The sequence below is a fragment of the Centropristis striata genome, chromosome 14 (assembly GCF_030273125.1).
Source record: "Centropristis striata isolate RG_2023a ecotype Rhode Island chromosome 14, C.striata_1.0, whole genome shotgun sequence".
NCBI lineage: Eukaryota > Metazoa > Chordata > Actinopteri > Perciformes > Serranidae > Centropristis > Centropristis striata.
The window spans coordinates 27865275-27882760 of NC_081530.1; the positions used below are offsets into that span (position 1 = coordinate 27865275).

Below are 17486 nucleotides of genomic sequence, written 5' to 3' on the forward strand. Positions count from 1 at the left end.
GCTGTGGGGGGAGTTTTTTAAAAGTCAACGCCAAGTGACTCCTCCCTCCTGTGAGCGCGTGGAGCCAGCCATCAGCGCCTCTGCTCTGGTTTGCAGCAGTTGGTGCAGCAGCAGCTTGATGAGACACCTGGTGCAGGTGAGTAGCATGTTTCATTTTGGTTTAACCTTTTATCAGGCGAAGAACTATATTTGGTAACTTCAGGTAATGTTTCGAGAAAAGAGTTGTAAATTTACTAGAAAAAAAGTTGCAAATTTACTAGAAAAAAGTTGCAGATTTAAGAGATTTAAAGTGGCAAATCTGTGCGAAAAAGTCGCAGATTTACAAGAAAAAAGTGGGAAAAAAAAGCTACTTTTTTCTCCCAGATTCACCACTTTAACCCTTAATAGGACACTCATTGAAATACTTGCAAATTCCAAATTTCAACCCTAGAGAATATTGGAGGATATTACAGCCAGAATGTGTAAAAAAAAAAAAAAAAAAAAAAACATACGAAAATAATATTTTGAGAAAAAAAGTTTACGAGATTGGCAAATCTACGAGAAAAAAATGCGTAGATTTATGAGATTTCATGAGAAAAAAATTGCTTTTTTTCTTGTAGATTTGCCACTTTAATCTAGTAAATTTCAACTTTTTTCTCGAAATATTACCTGAAGTTACCAAATATAGTTCTTCGCCTGATAAAGGGTTAAAAGTAATTTGACATTTTGGGGAATCCACTTAAAGTGAGGTTAATAAGTATTTGATCCCCTACCAACCAGCAAGAATTATGGCTCCCACAAATACAACAACAAAAAAATCACAAAATCTGCAGGGGATCAAATATTTATTTTCCCTCACTGTATTTGCCTTCTGGTTTAGAGGTTTTTTTGTATATCTTGTTTTTTTGTGCTGATCAAACAAACAAGACACAATAGTTAATTGGTAACCTGTGGACTTATGCCTATAGTTTATGTTTATATTATTGTATAGTATAAGTAATAGTCAGCTTGCTTGTATTGATATTACTTTAAATAATAGTCAGCTAACCTGCATTGATATTGCTTGACAATTGCTTTAATATAATCCATGGCATTGATAGCGCTTTAATGATATCCATAGTATTGATAGTGTTTTGATATAATCCATAGAACAAATGCATAAAATAAAGTTTAAGCATAGGTGCAATATTGCTTAAGGTTTATGTTGGTTTGCAAAATTGCTTCCCCTGGGCAGTACTTTTCTACTTCTCCTTTATAACAGCGGTTTTACTCTCAAGTCATTCATAGAAGTCACATACTTTTCTACTTCTACTTTATAACAGTTATTTATTTTTAAGTGTCTACACTCACATAATTCAAGTATTTTGTGTAAGTAACTGAAAACAGTAGACCACAAAATGAAAAAGGGAACTGGATAACATCTAAAACAAGTACCAGTGTTAAAACAGAATAACTGCCTGCTTATGTCTGATTATCTATTCTTATAAATAAGTGTTTTAAAAATACAGTTGGAAAAAGCCACAAAAATAATCCATGAGAATGACTCCAATGTTGAAGACCTCACTATGTCAAGCCTAAAATAGATCTATTTTAAAATAACAGGCAGTGAAGCTCAAACATGGCACTCCAACAAGAAAAAAACATATTTCTGAGTGGAGGATGACTTAAAGTTAATGCAATAAAAGTTTAAAAAGTTACACAAATGCAGCAAATAGAGATAAATAAAAGACAAAATGACAGACACAATCCAGACATGTATTTAGGTCAGGTCATTTAATCAAATCATCAAGCCTCAGTAATCTCCTGAATGAAAAAGTATAGCAAATACAACAATCACACACTTTTGTCTCTATTTCTCTCTCACACTCACACTCACTCACACACACGCACACACACGCACACACACACACACACACACACACACACACACACACACACAGTCTTACACTGTAACCAGATGTTGACATTTGGATGAAGAAAAATCAAGCGATGGAACAACTTTTCACCAAAAGTGATTTAAAGACCGCTGGTGTTTTTTGTATGTTGACCTGAATTAATCACATTTAATATGTTTTGTGTTGTTTTGTATTTTTATTATAATCATTCAATATTCTATTTAAGATAGTCTTTATATCTTTAATATCTCTATTTTTACTTCAAGCTGACTGATTTCAATCTGTGTGTCCTGTCCCCAAGTTCTGAGGAACCAGAACTCAACATCGGGTTGTCTTCAGTTTTGGAGTTTTATGTTTGTTGCTGCATAATTGCACAGACTGATATTTAATCTGGCACAGTCTCAAACCACAGGCCAGCCTAAACTAAGAATCTCCTTCCCGCCTGACCTGCAAGAAGTCTTCCTTTCAACTGCAAAGCCATTTAAGGGTTTTGTACATTTTGGTGTTATTTTAGACTATTTTAACAGCAGACAACACAGAAGGCATCCTGACATTTAAAGGTAAAATAGTAAAATGCGTCAGCTGTAAACTATGTATATAAAATGTTATTTTAACTGAACAAAATGATCTCATGGAAAGGTGTTGCACTTTTGAGAACATTTCTCGTGTCAAGTCTATGCATTTTAAGCGTTTTGCGTGTCATTTTAACAAGTCAGTGTTGACTTTGGTTTCAGCCGTCTCCTGGGTGAGAGTCATGGTTGTTTGAGCCATTCATCTAGCCAGACATCCTCCTCCTGCTTGGTTTATGCATGATGCATATGCAAGGGTCTGTCCTAACTATGCGGATGAGGACCAGCAAAGAAACTTTACAGAGCTGCTGTTGGCTGCAAGGAGAAAGCCACACAGTGTGTAAAAAATCCAGTGTAAAGTTACAATTCCACGTAAGCTCATGTCAGTGCAGAAAGCATAACTGGGGCTTCACACAGACTTTCTTGCTCCTTATATAAGTCTCTTGACTTCCAGTCAGGAGCACTCTGAACATTGAGTACTGCCACAGTGGAAATGACACGTGAAAGGCAAAAAATTGCGTAGAACAGGCAAAATGACTTGTGTTAAACACGCCATTTAAGTGATACCAAGCTTGACTTTCTCACTTAAAATGATCACTTATTTTCTTACAAACGTAACTTCCCTCCATTACAGTATTTAACAGCGAGTGATGACCGACCCAATGCTCCTGGAAGACTGTTCAATGTTTCTGAGACAAGCCAGTGAAAAGAAAAGAAAACGTCACACGCAAAATGTTAACAAGAAAAAACAAGACTGTTGAATGTAGAGATCATGGAGTGAGGCCTTGGTTTGGTCTTTCACACACGAGTGCTTTTGTACCCTTTAAAATAAAAAAGTCACATAAAACAAGACAAGAACTTGATGGGAGAAGAGGTAAAAAAAAGTCATTCACTGTCATTATAGACCTCAAATGAGGTGTTTTATATCCAATATTTCACTCAAAAAAATAATCTCCTTCCTAAATCCTCTTTCTTTTCAGACTTACTTGGCGCTTAAAAGGATAAGACACCATTTGAACATCATCTAAAACTCCAAAACTAAAAAAAAAAAAAAAAATCAAAAAATCTGTAATTACTCGCTTACTTTACACAATCCCATCTTTTTCTACTCTACCACCCACATATGTATTACAACCGCCCCCGTTTCCCCCGCTGTCTGACCCTTCAGCCTGCACCCTGATCTGAGTTTTACACACAGTCTCGTCATAGCTCGTCATGAGTGGTGGCTTCATCTGCTTTCAGTTTGAACTCCGCCTCTGTGATCTTTCCGTCTCCGTCGCGGTCCTGGTTGGAGAACATGTTGTCAATGATGCGGTAAGGGTCGAAGCCAGGAGCCAGGCGGCCTTTCCCTTCATTCACCTGCCGCATGATGTAGTCAGTAAACTGTGGGAACAAATGGAGGATAAATTACGGACACGTGAAATGTCTCGAATGTTGAGATATCACAGTAACGGCAGGTTTTACCGCGTACCTCGGAGGGCTCCACCTGCTCGTTCTTGTCTGCGTCCATGTCGGTGAAGAGGTCGGGGGACACATCGCTGTTCCAGATAAACATGTAGCCTTCAGGAAGTCCTTCCTCCATCTCTACCAGCTCGATGTCAAAGATCAGCACAGCGCTCCCTGGAACTTCGTCAGCTACACACACACACACACAGGAAAGGTTGAGGAAAGGATCACTAACATTTCTACTATTTGCACTTTAATCCTCTATTTTATAAATAAAAAAAGGCGGAATGCTGTTTTCTGGAGAAGCCAAAAACAACTCTCTTTTAGACTCTCTCATCTGCTTTTCTAAAACCTGTATAAACCGTGATCTTGTGTGAGAACATAATTATGTTGATCTCATGTCCTGAGTTATATAATCCATTGTGAAACGTTTGAAAACAGGAAAAGGGGCGGATGATCCTGGAGACTGCATTAGAGTCAATGTTTAATGAATACTGAGTGAGTCAGTCGTCTGTTCGGGTTTCTTTGCAGATAAACCTCAAGTACACAAGTCACAGTTTTTGCACCTTTTTATAAAATATTCTCAAGAAAACCACAGCACCCGGAAATGAGTCAGCATTTTAGCATTTCAGTCACACAACTCATGTGATGCATAATGTGTTTATTGGACAATGAACATAAATTAGATTTGCCATCTAGGCTCCGACCTCATCACTCCTCAGCAGTTACATGAGGTATTGAGGAGTGATGTAGTAAATCCCCCCGTCGGAGCCTACAGGTGGATGTCGTTGTGTTTTCTGATTTGCTGTTGTGTTTTCTGATTTGCCGTTGTGTATTCTGATTTGTTGTTTTGTTTTCTGATTTGTCGTTGTGTTTTCTGATTTGCCGTTGTTTTCTGATTTGCCGTTGTTTTTTGATTTGTCGTTGTGTTTTCTGATTTGTCGTTGTGTTTTCTGATTTGTCGTTTTGTTTTCTGATTTGTCGTTTTGTTTTCTGATTTGCCGTTGTTTTCTGATTTGTCGTTTTGTTTTCTGATTTGTCGTTGTGTTTTCTGATTTGTCGTTTTGTTTTCTGATTTGTCGTTTTGTTTTCTGATTTGCCGTTGTTTTCTGATTTGTCGTTTTGTTTTCTGATTTGTCGTTTTGTTTTCTGATTTGTCGTTGTGTTTTCTGATTTGTTGTTGTGTTTTCTGATTTGCCATTGTGTTTTGCACTTCAGGGCCACCGTAGAGGAGAGCTGAGGATTATTCTCATTTTAAACAGACCACCGGATTGGATAGAGGGTGTGTATTGGTGGAGGATGTATAAGCAGTGGGGCATGTCATGTGTGTGGCAGCACAGCTTGAGATTTCTGGTTCCCTCGTTTGCCTCAACAGTTGGCAAAAAAAAACAACCGGTGAGGATGTCAGAGTCCACACTGGAAACTCACTGGAGATGAACAAAGTCAGTTGCAGAAGTTTAAAACAGGTTTATTGTGTTCTCCAAGACAGCAACACCAACGAACCCGAGTGGATCCTGGGATCAGACTGAACAGAGACACTCAATTCACCTTCGTTTTACTGTCTGGAGGCCCTGTAGAGCCTCCTCCCTCTCCGCTGGCAAATCCCACTAGATATGTTAAAGCACCACATGGATTTAAAAGCTTCCCGGATACACTGGTGTCAGACCCAAATGAGAATGTTCATTGCAAAATGTCTTGAGACACCAATAGATTCATGTATAATCAAGTTGTTAATGAGGAAAGAAAAATTGGGAGCGAGTGTATTGAGTCAGTCTCTTCTCAAGAAAGGCTCAGAGTTGTTGATGTGATAAGCAATTGATCGCATTAAAGTTCTTCTCATTTCTGCTGTCTTTTTTGAGTGCTCTGCATGACCTTTTTGTAAGTAAAAATAAGAATAGTTTTGGGACCGATGCTTAGGTTAACCCTTTATCAGGCAAATAACTATATTTGGTAACTTCAGGTAATATTTAGAGAAAAAAAGTTGCAAATTTACTAGATTAAAGTGGCAAATCTACAAGAAAAAAGTCGCAGATTTAAGAGATTTAAAGTGGGAAAAAAGCAACTTTTTCTCCCAGATTCACCACTTTAACTCTTAATAGGACACTCATTGAAATACTTGCAAATTCCAACCCTAGAGAATATTGGAGGATATTACATACTGCCAGAATGTGTAAAAAAAAAAAACATACTAAAATAATATTTTGAGAAAAAAGTTTACAAGATTAAAGTGGCAAATCTATGAGAAGAAAAATTATGAGATTTAAAGTGGTGAATCTGGGAGAAAAAAGTAGCTTTTTTCGCACTTTTTTCTCGTAAATCTGCGACTTTTTTCGCAAAGATTTGCCACTTTAAATCTCTTAAATCTGCGACTTTTTTTCTTGTAGTTTTGCCACTTTAAATCTAGTAAATTTGCAACTTTTTTCTCAAAATATTACCTGAAGTTACCAAATATAGTTCTTTGCCTGATAAAAGGGTTAATTTGGAGTTTAAGAAAGTATACCACCATGGTAACAGCTATAAACAAATTCTCTGTTATTACTGGATGTGCAGTGGTGTGTGACTTACGGACTCCTCTCTCTCCATAGCCCAGGTGTGGAGGAATAACAAGGTGCCTTTTCTCTCCCACACACATCTCCATCAGTCCGTCCTCCATCCCTGGGACCACCTGGTTGGCTCCCAGGACGATGTTGTATGTCTTTCCATAATTATACCTGAAACAAAACGAGTCAGAATGAAACACACCAAGAAACTTTATTTTCACTCAGTTTTTACACAGACATACAGGTGCATCTTAATACATTAGATTATCATGGAAAAGTTCATTTCTAGTAGTTCAAGTCAAATAGCACCAACCAAGTATTGAGTCATATAGATGGACATACTTTTCAGAGGCCAACATTTCCATGTTAAACACACCTTTTTAAAATTGGTCTTTTGTAATATTCAATGTTTTTGAGACACTGAATTTTAGGGCTTCATTAAATGTAAGCCATAATCATTATAACTAGAAGAAATTAAATAAATTAAGACATGAAATGATTCATTCTTTGTGTAATGGATCTATAAAATGTGTTATTTCCACTTTTAGAATTGCATTTGTTATAAGAATTTTTTAGAGTGACCCTTCAATAAAGCCGATTTTGATTCAGAGTGTCAAAGTTAATTTGAATTTAATATTCTTGTAAAAGAAGGAGCGTTTAACAATGCAACACAGCAAGTGAGGTTACAGAGAAAAAGGCTCAATCTGAAGAGTCTGGACAGTTGGTTTATATGCATCTTACAATGGGCGGTTTCTGACGTGACTCTAGATAACTTGATTAATCATAGATGCTGTCTTTCCCAACTTTCTAATCTGTGTCATGGGGAAATACATCTAACCCATCTGTGCTTTCCCTTTCCATCCATAAAGTTGACCCCATTGCATTTATCTTGAACATATGGCTGGCAGGAACACATCTGGCTAGTATGATTAAATCATTGAGAAACCCCCAGGTCAATAGAATTTTATAACAGCATTACTGACATAAATAAACTTTTCTATGATGCTCTAATTTATTGTGATGCACCTGTAAGTGAAGACTCTTTTTTTTCTTTTTTTTTACATTCAGGATGATAAATTGTGAACAAAGTGGGAGGATTTGAGGCATGTTTGCATTTTATCAAGTAGTGTCAGCGGGGAGAAGCCAATGCTTGGCGGGAATCCAGGAAATAGTTTTAAAGGGTGAAAGAGGAGTCAAGGAGACTTCATGACTTCAAGGCATTCTTAAAAGATAAGTTCATCTTTCAAATGTATGATTTTTTTGTGTAGTTTAGTTTGTTTTCATTTCTGTGAGGGTTTAATCAAGAATCTGAGTTGAATCTTCTGCTCTCTGCACGCTCCTGTCATTTCCAAACAACATTTAATGACAATGGCCACATAGTTTGTATAAACTTTTAATGCAAATCAAAGGGTCTATATGCTGCATGAATAAGAGGAATCATTTATTTAGTGATGTATTTGTTACATACGTTAATGCCAGGTCAGAAAGGAACAGCCTCTAAGATGTTTTTCCTCCCCTGGTGTCTCACAGGAGTTTACTCACGTGGAGTCGATGGATGTGCCGTCCATCAGGGAGGCGTTATAGTGATATTTGACAAAGTCTCCCTTCTTGGTTTGCTTATCACACTCTTCCGGCAGGCGAACAACAGTGACCTCAGTGCTGTCAGACGGGTTGTGGAAGTCGATGATGTGAACGTCAAACACCAGCACAGCTGAACCAGGGATCTTAGAGCCTGACAGAGACATGGGAAAGACCAAAAAAATATGAAACACTCCAGAAAAAGGAGTATAAATGGTGAGAGAACATTTTTATGACACACATAAGGGTATGCAAGCACTAGAGACACACCTGTGCCCTCCTCTCCGTAGCCGAGGTGTGGGGGGATGATGACCGTGCGCCTCTCTCCCACACACACTCCAATCAGACCCTCGTCCATGCCAGCAATGACGTAGCCTCGACCCACGTAGGTGTCATAGGTACGATTACGGGAGTAGCTGTGGAACAGAAAATATTGATAAAATTATTATTAAATTGCAACATGGAGAAAAGGTTCACAGCCGGTTCACAACATCGCAACGAAATGGTCATTTACGGTTAGGAGAGGTCAGAGTTCAGGGAAAGGTATGCATGGGGGAGCAGAGGGTAGGATGTGAAGCTTCAGCAGACAACAACACACGCACATAAAGTTTGAAAGGTTAGTGAGATGTTCAATCTCCAGATGCTTGGTTAAGGGGTGGTAACCAAGGCATATCGTTTACAAATTGACCAATTGCGTTAAAGAGCCCACCCATTGTACGGGATTTCGCCAAAATCCAAGAAGCTGTGTGTAACATCAAGGTTTTTTGTAATCACTCTGTCCTGTGGTGACATCGGGGTCACTTGGCAGAGTCCAGCGCTGAGCATTGCATTTTGGCGTTTAGAAAAAAGAACCCGGGTGAGAGGTAGAAGCTGTAAAAGCTTTACGCTCTAACAACTGTTACAGGACACAGTGGTGTGAAAGAAGTGATCAAATTAAGTCAGTTATTGCCAATCAATCTTAGGTTTCTTAAGTAAGCTCTTATGTAATGTTAAGCTGCGTATGTAGTATGTAGAAACCCACGGATTAACATATTTGTGCCTGAGACAGAATCACAACGGGATCAATGCAACTCTTATCCATGTAGACATGAACATACAGGAAGCAGCCAGTTAGCTTAGCTTAGCACAAAGACTGGAAACGGAGGGAAACAGCTAGCAGGATTTTATGACTAATATTAGTCTGTGTCTGGTGAGCAATAAGGAAACTGCATTTGGGAAGTTAAACTACCTGTAACTTAATTTGGAGAAGTAAAAGTGTGTTTAGGTGGAAAATAAAGACAAAATGACTCTTGAAACTTGTCTGTGTTAGTTGTTTTTTTGCACAGAAAATAGTGAGCAGGTTTTCTAATTTCATTGCCCTGATGACAGTGACAAATAGTGATCTATCTATCTATCTATCTATCTATCTATCTATCTATCTATCTATCTATCTATCTATCTATCTATCTATCTATCTATCTATCTATCTATCTATCTATCTATCTAATCATCAGAGTTGGGGATAATTTGGACTGAGACTGAGAGGGTTCAATGCAACTCTTATCCATGTTAGCATGTACATAGCTGTTAAATTTGCCTGTAAGTGACTTTTATGTGATCTGGGGAACCCACTGTGTCATGTTACGCAGCATGACTGAGGACACTTACCTCACACAGGAAGCAGGTTCAGACTAAATCTTACACCCAAAATCACTGAGCTTGAGTTGCCGCCAGCAGTTTGTTTTGGAGGGCACATTTGTGGTTTTTATTGACGCAGTATGGTGGCGTATTAGAATATACTTCCTGTCATTTTCATGTTCATGTAAGAAGCGAAAAATGTGTGTGGCAGGAAGTTAATAGACACTACAGGGGAATAGGGTAAAAATATAGATTGATATAGATAGATATCACCATGAAACATCCCCCATTGATTGACTGAGACAAATATTTTCTGTACTACAAGTTTTCTGAAATATTATGCTCAAATATGCAAAGTCATTATCTAATGCTAACTTTTCTTCGCCTTTTTTGTCAATATTTTTGCTTTTTTCACAACTTGAAATTAATTCTCATCACTGTTAAAGCTAAAAAAACAACTGGTAAGTACTTTTTAACCAAAGATCCACCTCTGTCTTTAATTCTAAGGACAATTAAAACTATAAGGATAATAATATAGAATATTTTGATTCTGCTAGTTTGATTACGGACAGATTACAGCTTTAATGGTATACAGTACAACTTCACCTGTGTGATAATCATTTAATTAGCTCACAGACTTTTAGACCACAGAGTTACAGTTATTGCAGTAGCAGCATAAGAAGAAAAATGTCACAAGACTATTTAGAGAATGCTGTAAACAGGAAATTTCTACTTGTGTTTTCTTAAGTTTCATTTCCTCTCTCAGGACATCTTCAGTGCACAGGGACATGCTGCCACCCTGAGGCCACTTGAAGAATAACATTAATTTCTATTTATAATAAAATTTACTTTGAGTCTGTTACTAACATGATGATTATTGAAAATTGACACAAACCTGGAATCAAAAAATGTTCCATCAAGAAGGCTGCCGTTGTAATGGTAGCGGACAAAGTCTCCAGCGACGGACTTCCTGGTGCAGGACTCAGGCACCACCTGATTGGTCACTGAGATCCCGTCTCTGGGGTTGTGGAGGTCCAGAAGTACAACATCGAACACCAGAGACGCCTGTCCTGGGATGTCGCTACCTGGAAAGGAAAGAAGTAGAAGAAGAAGAAGAAGGTTGAAGAAACAAATGGAGGCAGGTACAAGGACAGGATTGAGGAACTACAGAAATATTTTTTATTTAATTTAATACAGCCAAATAGTACATAAAACAATCACAACAATTTGATTAAATGAAAATAATTCTCAAAAATAAATTATAATAAATTATACAAATAAAAAAAATCTATAACAATGAGATAAACATTTTTAGTTAATAGGATCCCTTCAGTAATTAAGATAATTAAACTGATAATACTGACACATTTTAATCATGTACATGCATATGGCAAGTAGAGTGTATACAAAGTTTTATATAATCAAAATATTCACATTTTCATGTTGGGTTGTGTTGATTTTCTTCCAAAAGAAATTAGTGAGATTTTTTTTTTTTTTTTTTTTTTAAGCAACTTATACTCATATACTAATATAAGTTCTATAATATAAATATCTAACCCAGCAGAATAATTGTATTTTCTTGAGACAATTTTTCATTAACTGCCACATTAAACAGGCGAAGCTCATGAACTCGGTCTCAAGTCTGACTGTACCGTTATAGGACACAGTGGTGTGAAAGAAGTGATCAAATTAAGTCAGTTATCGCCATTCAATCTTATGTCTCTTAAGTAAGCTCTCATGTAATGTTGGGCTGCGTATGTAGTATATAGAAACCCAAGAGTTACAATATTTGTGCCTGAGACAGAATCACAACGGGATCAATGCAACTCTTATCCATGTAGACATGAACATACAGGAAGCAGCCAGTTAGCTTAGCACAAAGACTGGAAACGGAGGGAAACAGCTAGCAGGATTTTATGACTAATATTAGTCTGTGTCTGGTGAGCAATAAGGAAACTGCATTTGGGAAGTTAAACTACCTGTAACTTAATTTGGAGAAGTAAAAGTGTGTTTAGGTGGAAAATGAAGACAAAATGACTCATGAAACTTGTCTGTGTTAGTTTCTAAGGTAAGAAGATGTTTTTAAAAAAGTTGCAGTTTTGCACAGAAAATAGTGAGCATGTTTTTCTAATTTCTATCTATCTATCTATCTATCTATCTATCTATCTATCTATCTATCTATCTATCCATCCATCTATCCATCTATCTATCTATCTAATCATCAGAGTTGGGGATAATTTGGACTGAGACTGGGAGGGTGGAACAAGATGAGGTAATGTTTGTGATTTACTGCCACCTTGTGCTCAAAATGTGCAACTACAGGACTACCACTATAGTTCTCAATCTCTTGTTATTCTCAAAAGGTCACTCATTGGAATGTAATCAGACACAAGGAAAGAAAGAATCATAAATGAATTGTTAAGGCTCACCGTCTCCATTCTCTCCGTATCCAAGTGAAGGTGGCATGGTGATGATGCGTCTCTCTCCAACACACATTCCCAGAAGGCCCTGGTCCATACCGGCGATCAGCCACCCAATCCCAACGTAGGTGTCATAGGTACGCATACGGGTGTGGCTGCAGTGACGGGTGGAGGAGAGAGGTTACATTTATACTGTATGTGTGGATTTCAGTGTGATTTTTTTGTGTGAGATATTGCACACAACAAACCTGGAGTCAAAGAGCGTCCCGTCCAGCAGCGTGCCGTTGTAGTGGTAGCGAACGTAGTCAGACACCTCCACCTTTCTGTCGCAGGTGGAGGGCGTGTGGTAGGTTTTGATCTGGACGCCGTCCTCCGGGTTCCACACGTCGAGCAGCAGGACGTCAAAGTGGAGGATGGAGTCAGGAGGGATGATGTCACCTGAGGAGGAGAAAAAGTAATTGTCTTTCTTTCTGATCTTACACTAACGTATTAATCACTCTCACAGCCTGACATGAAGTCTGTACACAGGTAGATGAAGGTAGATTTATTATAGTACTGGGTACAAGACTGTTGATGTAACTGTTGCCAATTTATTGCAACAGATAAAGGAATTAATTTAAGTTGTATTTGTTTCTTTAAATGTTATTTTATTTGGTATACATTATAATGCTTTTATTTTGAAGGCGAACTAAGTCGTCCAAGTCTCGTTTGGCTGCTCTCGGTTGCGTGTGTGGTAGAGCAGAATTCCCGGGAAGCATGAACAATGGTTCAGATGGAATTGTTTGTCAAGAGAGACTACTAATCACTAATATGAAGAAGACTAAGGATAAAATATAATTCCCTTTATGTAGCATGCAGCCAACAAGGTATTTTGTTTCATTTATCTGTATTTTACTTTGTGGAATGTAATGTTAAATGAATTTGATTTAACCTTTATTTCATTATAATTTATGTGCAGTTTTCACGGTGGATTTTGAGATGGATGAATGACGCTCAAAATAAATCAGTTGAAGTAAACCGACTTGCGTTTGCCTGGTGCTTGGAGGGAGTTACAGTTGTTTTGCATTCAAACACTATTCTGATATGTCTGTGACCTTTCAAATCTAACATAATAAGCAGAGCTGCAAAGATTGCTCAATTAATTGATAATTACACTAAGCTGAATATCTTTGGACTGTTGGTCGGACAAAACAAACGCTGTTTTCTGATGTTTTATATAATAAATAAATTGAAAAAGTAAAACTAATCAGCTATGAAAACAATCCAATTAGAAGCAGCTCTTGTAATAACTGGGTAAACTCCTCCTCGTGTGATTGCCTTGTCCTGCACAGCAGTGACGGATCAGTTTGTCCAAAAAACAAACATTTATTCTGGTGAGTGCAACAACTCAACCAACTCTGCAAACATGAGAAGACAGATGAGGAGAAGGAGGTGAAGCTGAGGGGGAGGAGGAGGAGGAGGAGGAGGAGGAGGAGGAGGAGGAGGAGGAGGAGGAGGAGGAGGAGGAGGAGGAGGAGGAGGAGGAGGAGGAGGGGTGCAAGGACTTTACTACTAGTGAGCTGGCAGTCCTCTTTTCCGTTTTAAATCTCTCTCTACCTCTTCCAAAATCTCATTGCTCTGTCTTGCTGTCTCTCTCTGATGTTCCTACTGATACGGACACGTTGTACAGTCTCAGCCTTGGCTTTTACCTGTCCTGACATGTCCCTCTGTCTCCTATCTCTCTCCTAATTATCTAACTATTTCATGCACACACACACACACACATACGAACACATACACTGAAACAGAAGTTCTACCTTTTTCTTCTCGTCTCTGGAACCACATGCAAATACAGTCATGGAAAAAAAATATTAGAGCACCTTTTTTTCTTCAATTTCTTGTTCATTTTAATGCCTGGTACAACTAAAGGTACATTTGTTTGGACAAATATAATGATAACAACATAAACCGCTCATAAGAGTTTAATTTCAGAGCTGATATAATAGCCATTTTCCATGGTTTTCTTGATAATAACCAAAATAATTATTAAGACAACAAAAATCAAAATGAAATTTCAGCACTAAAATTAGCTTTTTTTGCTGTCATCATTATATTTGTCGAAACAAATGTACCTTTAGTTGTACCAGGCATTAAAATGAACATTAAAGTGAAGAAAAAGGGTGGTCTAATATTTTTTTAATGACTGTATATCAACCCAGATTTATTCATGTTCATAAACAGATCAAGGTCTAGAATCAGGCTGCTGCTGGTGCTCGCTGAAAGTCTTGATCCAAAGCAGCTTCCTCTGACCTGCTTCCTGGTTTGTGATGCCCCTCTGACATCATTCAACATGGACGCTTTGGAGCAGCCCACTTCCTCCCTACACAGCACAATCGGTACTTTCTGAAAAGACTGTAAAAATGTCTGTCCTGTATGCTCCTGCCAATGTCCGACCACATTCTCTCATTGTTATGGTGAGCAGTGCCAGCTGTGCGCTCACTCATCTGAGTATTTATAATAACTTGGCACAGGAATAAACACTGGCCCGTTCTCAAGCTTCGTTATACTCTGTCCTGACTGATTCAGAACAATCAGCCTGTGCTAATATGACAGTTATGAAGTTGTGATTATGAAGTTTAAAACTCACCGTATCCCTGTTTGCCATAAGCGAGGTGAGGCGGGATCTTGACCAGGACTCTCTCGTTGACACACAACCCCACCAGAGCTTTGTCCATCCCTGCGATCAGCTGCTTCTTGCCAACAAACACGTTGTAGGTGCTGCCACGGTCGTAACTGAAACACAGAAACACATTGCTTTTACACAGGACACCTGTGAGGATGTGTATGACTGCATTGGGCCCAGGCTAAGGGTTTACTACCAGTGACCACATTACATCATCATCCCTCATCTTGCTTTAATCGCTCAATCTGAAAAAAAAGATGTCACTGGCCAGGGTTCAGATTCATCAGAAGGGACTCATAAGTAAGTGAATGCACCAGGAACTTATTATAGTTTCTCATGCAAATTATACTTTGGTTGCAACACTGGGATTTTGTGCCTGGACTTGAGTTATTGATTTTTTTTGCTGCAACAAAGGATTATTTTCAATATTGATTAATTTGCTGAATATGTTTGAGAGTCATCGATTAAGTGTTAAAATATCAGAAAATACTAAAAAAAAAAAAAAAAGTTCAAGTGATGTCTTTCAAAACTCAATGATATTCAGTTGAATATAATATTAAAACAGAGGGAAAAAATCTCCATTTCAGAAATTACCTGAATGATTAATCGAGGATCAAAATTCTTGGGGATTATTTTTCCTCTGATTGCATAATCGAATAATAGACTAATTCTTGCATCTCTATTCAGGATGTGAGATTTAACCTTCACCATCTCTACAGCCATTTGATGTATTGAGATATTTCATACAAACGGCCAGATTAAACTGTGAAAAATGTGATTTTTATTTATTTAGGAATATATGTGAGAATAGGGCCCCTCCACTACACAGGGCCATAACGTTTTCTTATACTGCAGGCCAGCCTACTTTAGCACTTCAAAGTCTTTAACAAATATGCAATCAATTAAATGACCAAAAACCAAGTAAATGAGGGACTTGAAGGTTTTTAGGGGTCAAGGAGCCCTGCGCAGTTGATGGTACAGTCTTATTACTGTTGACACAGTGGAAGAAGAGGAGTGCAGGGACTCATCCAGAAGTTTCAATGAATCCAATGAGATCAAGCAGGCTAACATTAATAATGTGACAAGACTTTTCATCTGATCAAACTAGGGTCTTTAGTGTAATCCCTATGGTTATGAAAAGGTTTTTGAGGCCTTAAATTAAGCAAACATGCCTGCAGAGCTCAGTCAGTCAGTCAGTCAGTCTGCCTGCGTGGCTCACTGGGGCGAACCACCAAACGCGCACTTTTACGCATCGCGCACGACTCGCACCGTGCAGCCGGTCTGCTCTGCACGCAAGACTGAAAAGTGAAAATAAATCAATTCTTTGGAGGATGAAACTCACCTGGAGTCGAACTTCTTGCCGTCCGGAAACATGCCATTGTAGTGATACCTGACATAATCTCCTACTTTGACTGTGCGCACACACTGCTCTGGCACGAAAGTTTTCTCAATGAAGATGTCGTCTAACGGTACCGGAGGAGCGTTGCAGGCGGCGAACGCCACCATAACCGACAGATACAACATCCCCTGCACGCACTGGAACATTTTCACTGCAGACTTAGTCGCAGACGATGAAAATAAGTGAGAGTACGGCCTGTGTCAGTGTGTGCTGCGTCCCTGTTCCCCGGTACTTCGGTTTCCTCTACTCCGACTTGGACAGAAGTCCTGCCCCCGGTCCCAGTAGAGGAATGATCACGTGTCAAGCCCGAAAAAACTGCACAACATCCGGTTAAACCTTAGGAATTAAAAGCCGACTGATTACCTTCACACCATGTTTAAAGCACAGGTAAATCAATACAGTTGTTATTATTTTATTCATTTATTTTACAGTTTTGTTTATTGATTTTTTCGTGGAATACATTGTTTAATAATTCAGTTTCTAAGTATCGATGCCGATTTTCAGACAGGTAAATGTACACACAGACACACTGATACTAATGTTAATTGAAAAAAATGTTTTAAAATAATTATGAAAAGATTTAATTAAAATGTAAATATATATATATATATATATATATATATATATATATATATATATATATATATACTTAATACTTAATAAGTATATATATATATATATATATATATATATATATATATATATTTACATTTTTAATTAAATCTAGTATTATTAAGTATATATATATACTTAATAAGTATATATATATATATATATATCAACAACAACAATAATAAGATTGATAATAATCAAATTAAAAATAAAGAGATAGTAGGAAATAAATCAAATTTGAAAAAATTAAGTAAAGAGATAGTGACACTCAAAATGAATGAATAAAAAAGGTTTTAAAATATATAGAAGGATTGAAACGAAAATACAATTTTCAGTCAAAAATTAAAATAAATAATAATAAAATAATAATATAATAAAAATATTTTTTTAAATATAAAAGAGAAGATTTCCCTAAAAGTAAAGGCACAATTCATAAATATACCCTGAGGTTATGTTTCCTAAAACAACAACAAAAGTAAGAGTAACTCACATGTTACTCACAGTAACCATCCTACCAACTGATGTTCTTTTTTTAACTTCTAAGTGTCCTTGTTCTATTCTGTGTTTTTTTTCTATTGTTGTTTTTATTTATGCTACTTCAGTATTTTTATTCTATTGTATTTTATTGTACTTGAATACCGGACTGCTGTGACAACCGAATTTCCCTTCGGGGATGAATAAAGTAATCTATCTATCTATCTATCTATCTATCTATCTATCTATCTATCTATCTATCTATCTATCTATCTATCTATCTATTTAAAAGGCT

At 37.5% G+C, this 17486-nt stretch overlaps 1 protein-coding gene and 1 long non-coding RNA gene across 2 annotated transcripts; one reads left to right on the forward strand and one right to left on the reverse strand.

Moving 5' to 3' along the window:
* Nucleotides 1-3336: 3336 nt before the first annotated feature.
* Nucleotides 3337-16424, reverse strand: fkbp9 (FKBP prolyl isomerase 9). Its single transcript, XM_059350539.1, has 10 exons — nt 16049-16424; nt 14671-14816; nt 12293-12482; nt 12054-12199; nt 10520-10709; nt 8278-8423; nt 7972-8161; nt 6455-6600; nt 3915-4078; nt 3337-3826 (listed from the first exon to the last, which is right to left on the reverse strand). Exons 1-10 carry the CDS (start codon nt 16249-16251, stop codon nt 3647-3649), a joined length of 1701 nt encoding a protein of 566 aa, XP_059206522.1. The 5' UTR covers nt 16252-16424; the 3' UTR covers nt 3337-3646.
* Nucleotides 6353-10541, forward strand: LOC131985426 (uncharacterized). The gene is made up of 3 exons (XR_009395631.1): nt 6353-6578; nt 8067-8223; nt 10391-10541. It is a non-coding gene; the product is annotated as an uncharacterized LOC131985426 (long non-coding RNA).
* Nucleotides 16425-17486: the final 1062 nt, after the last annotated feature.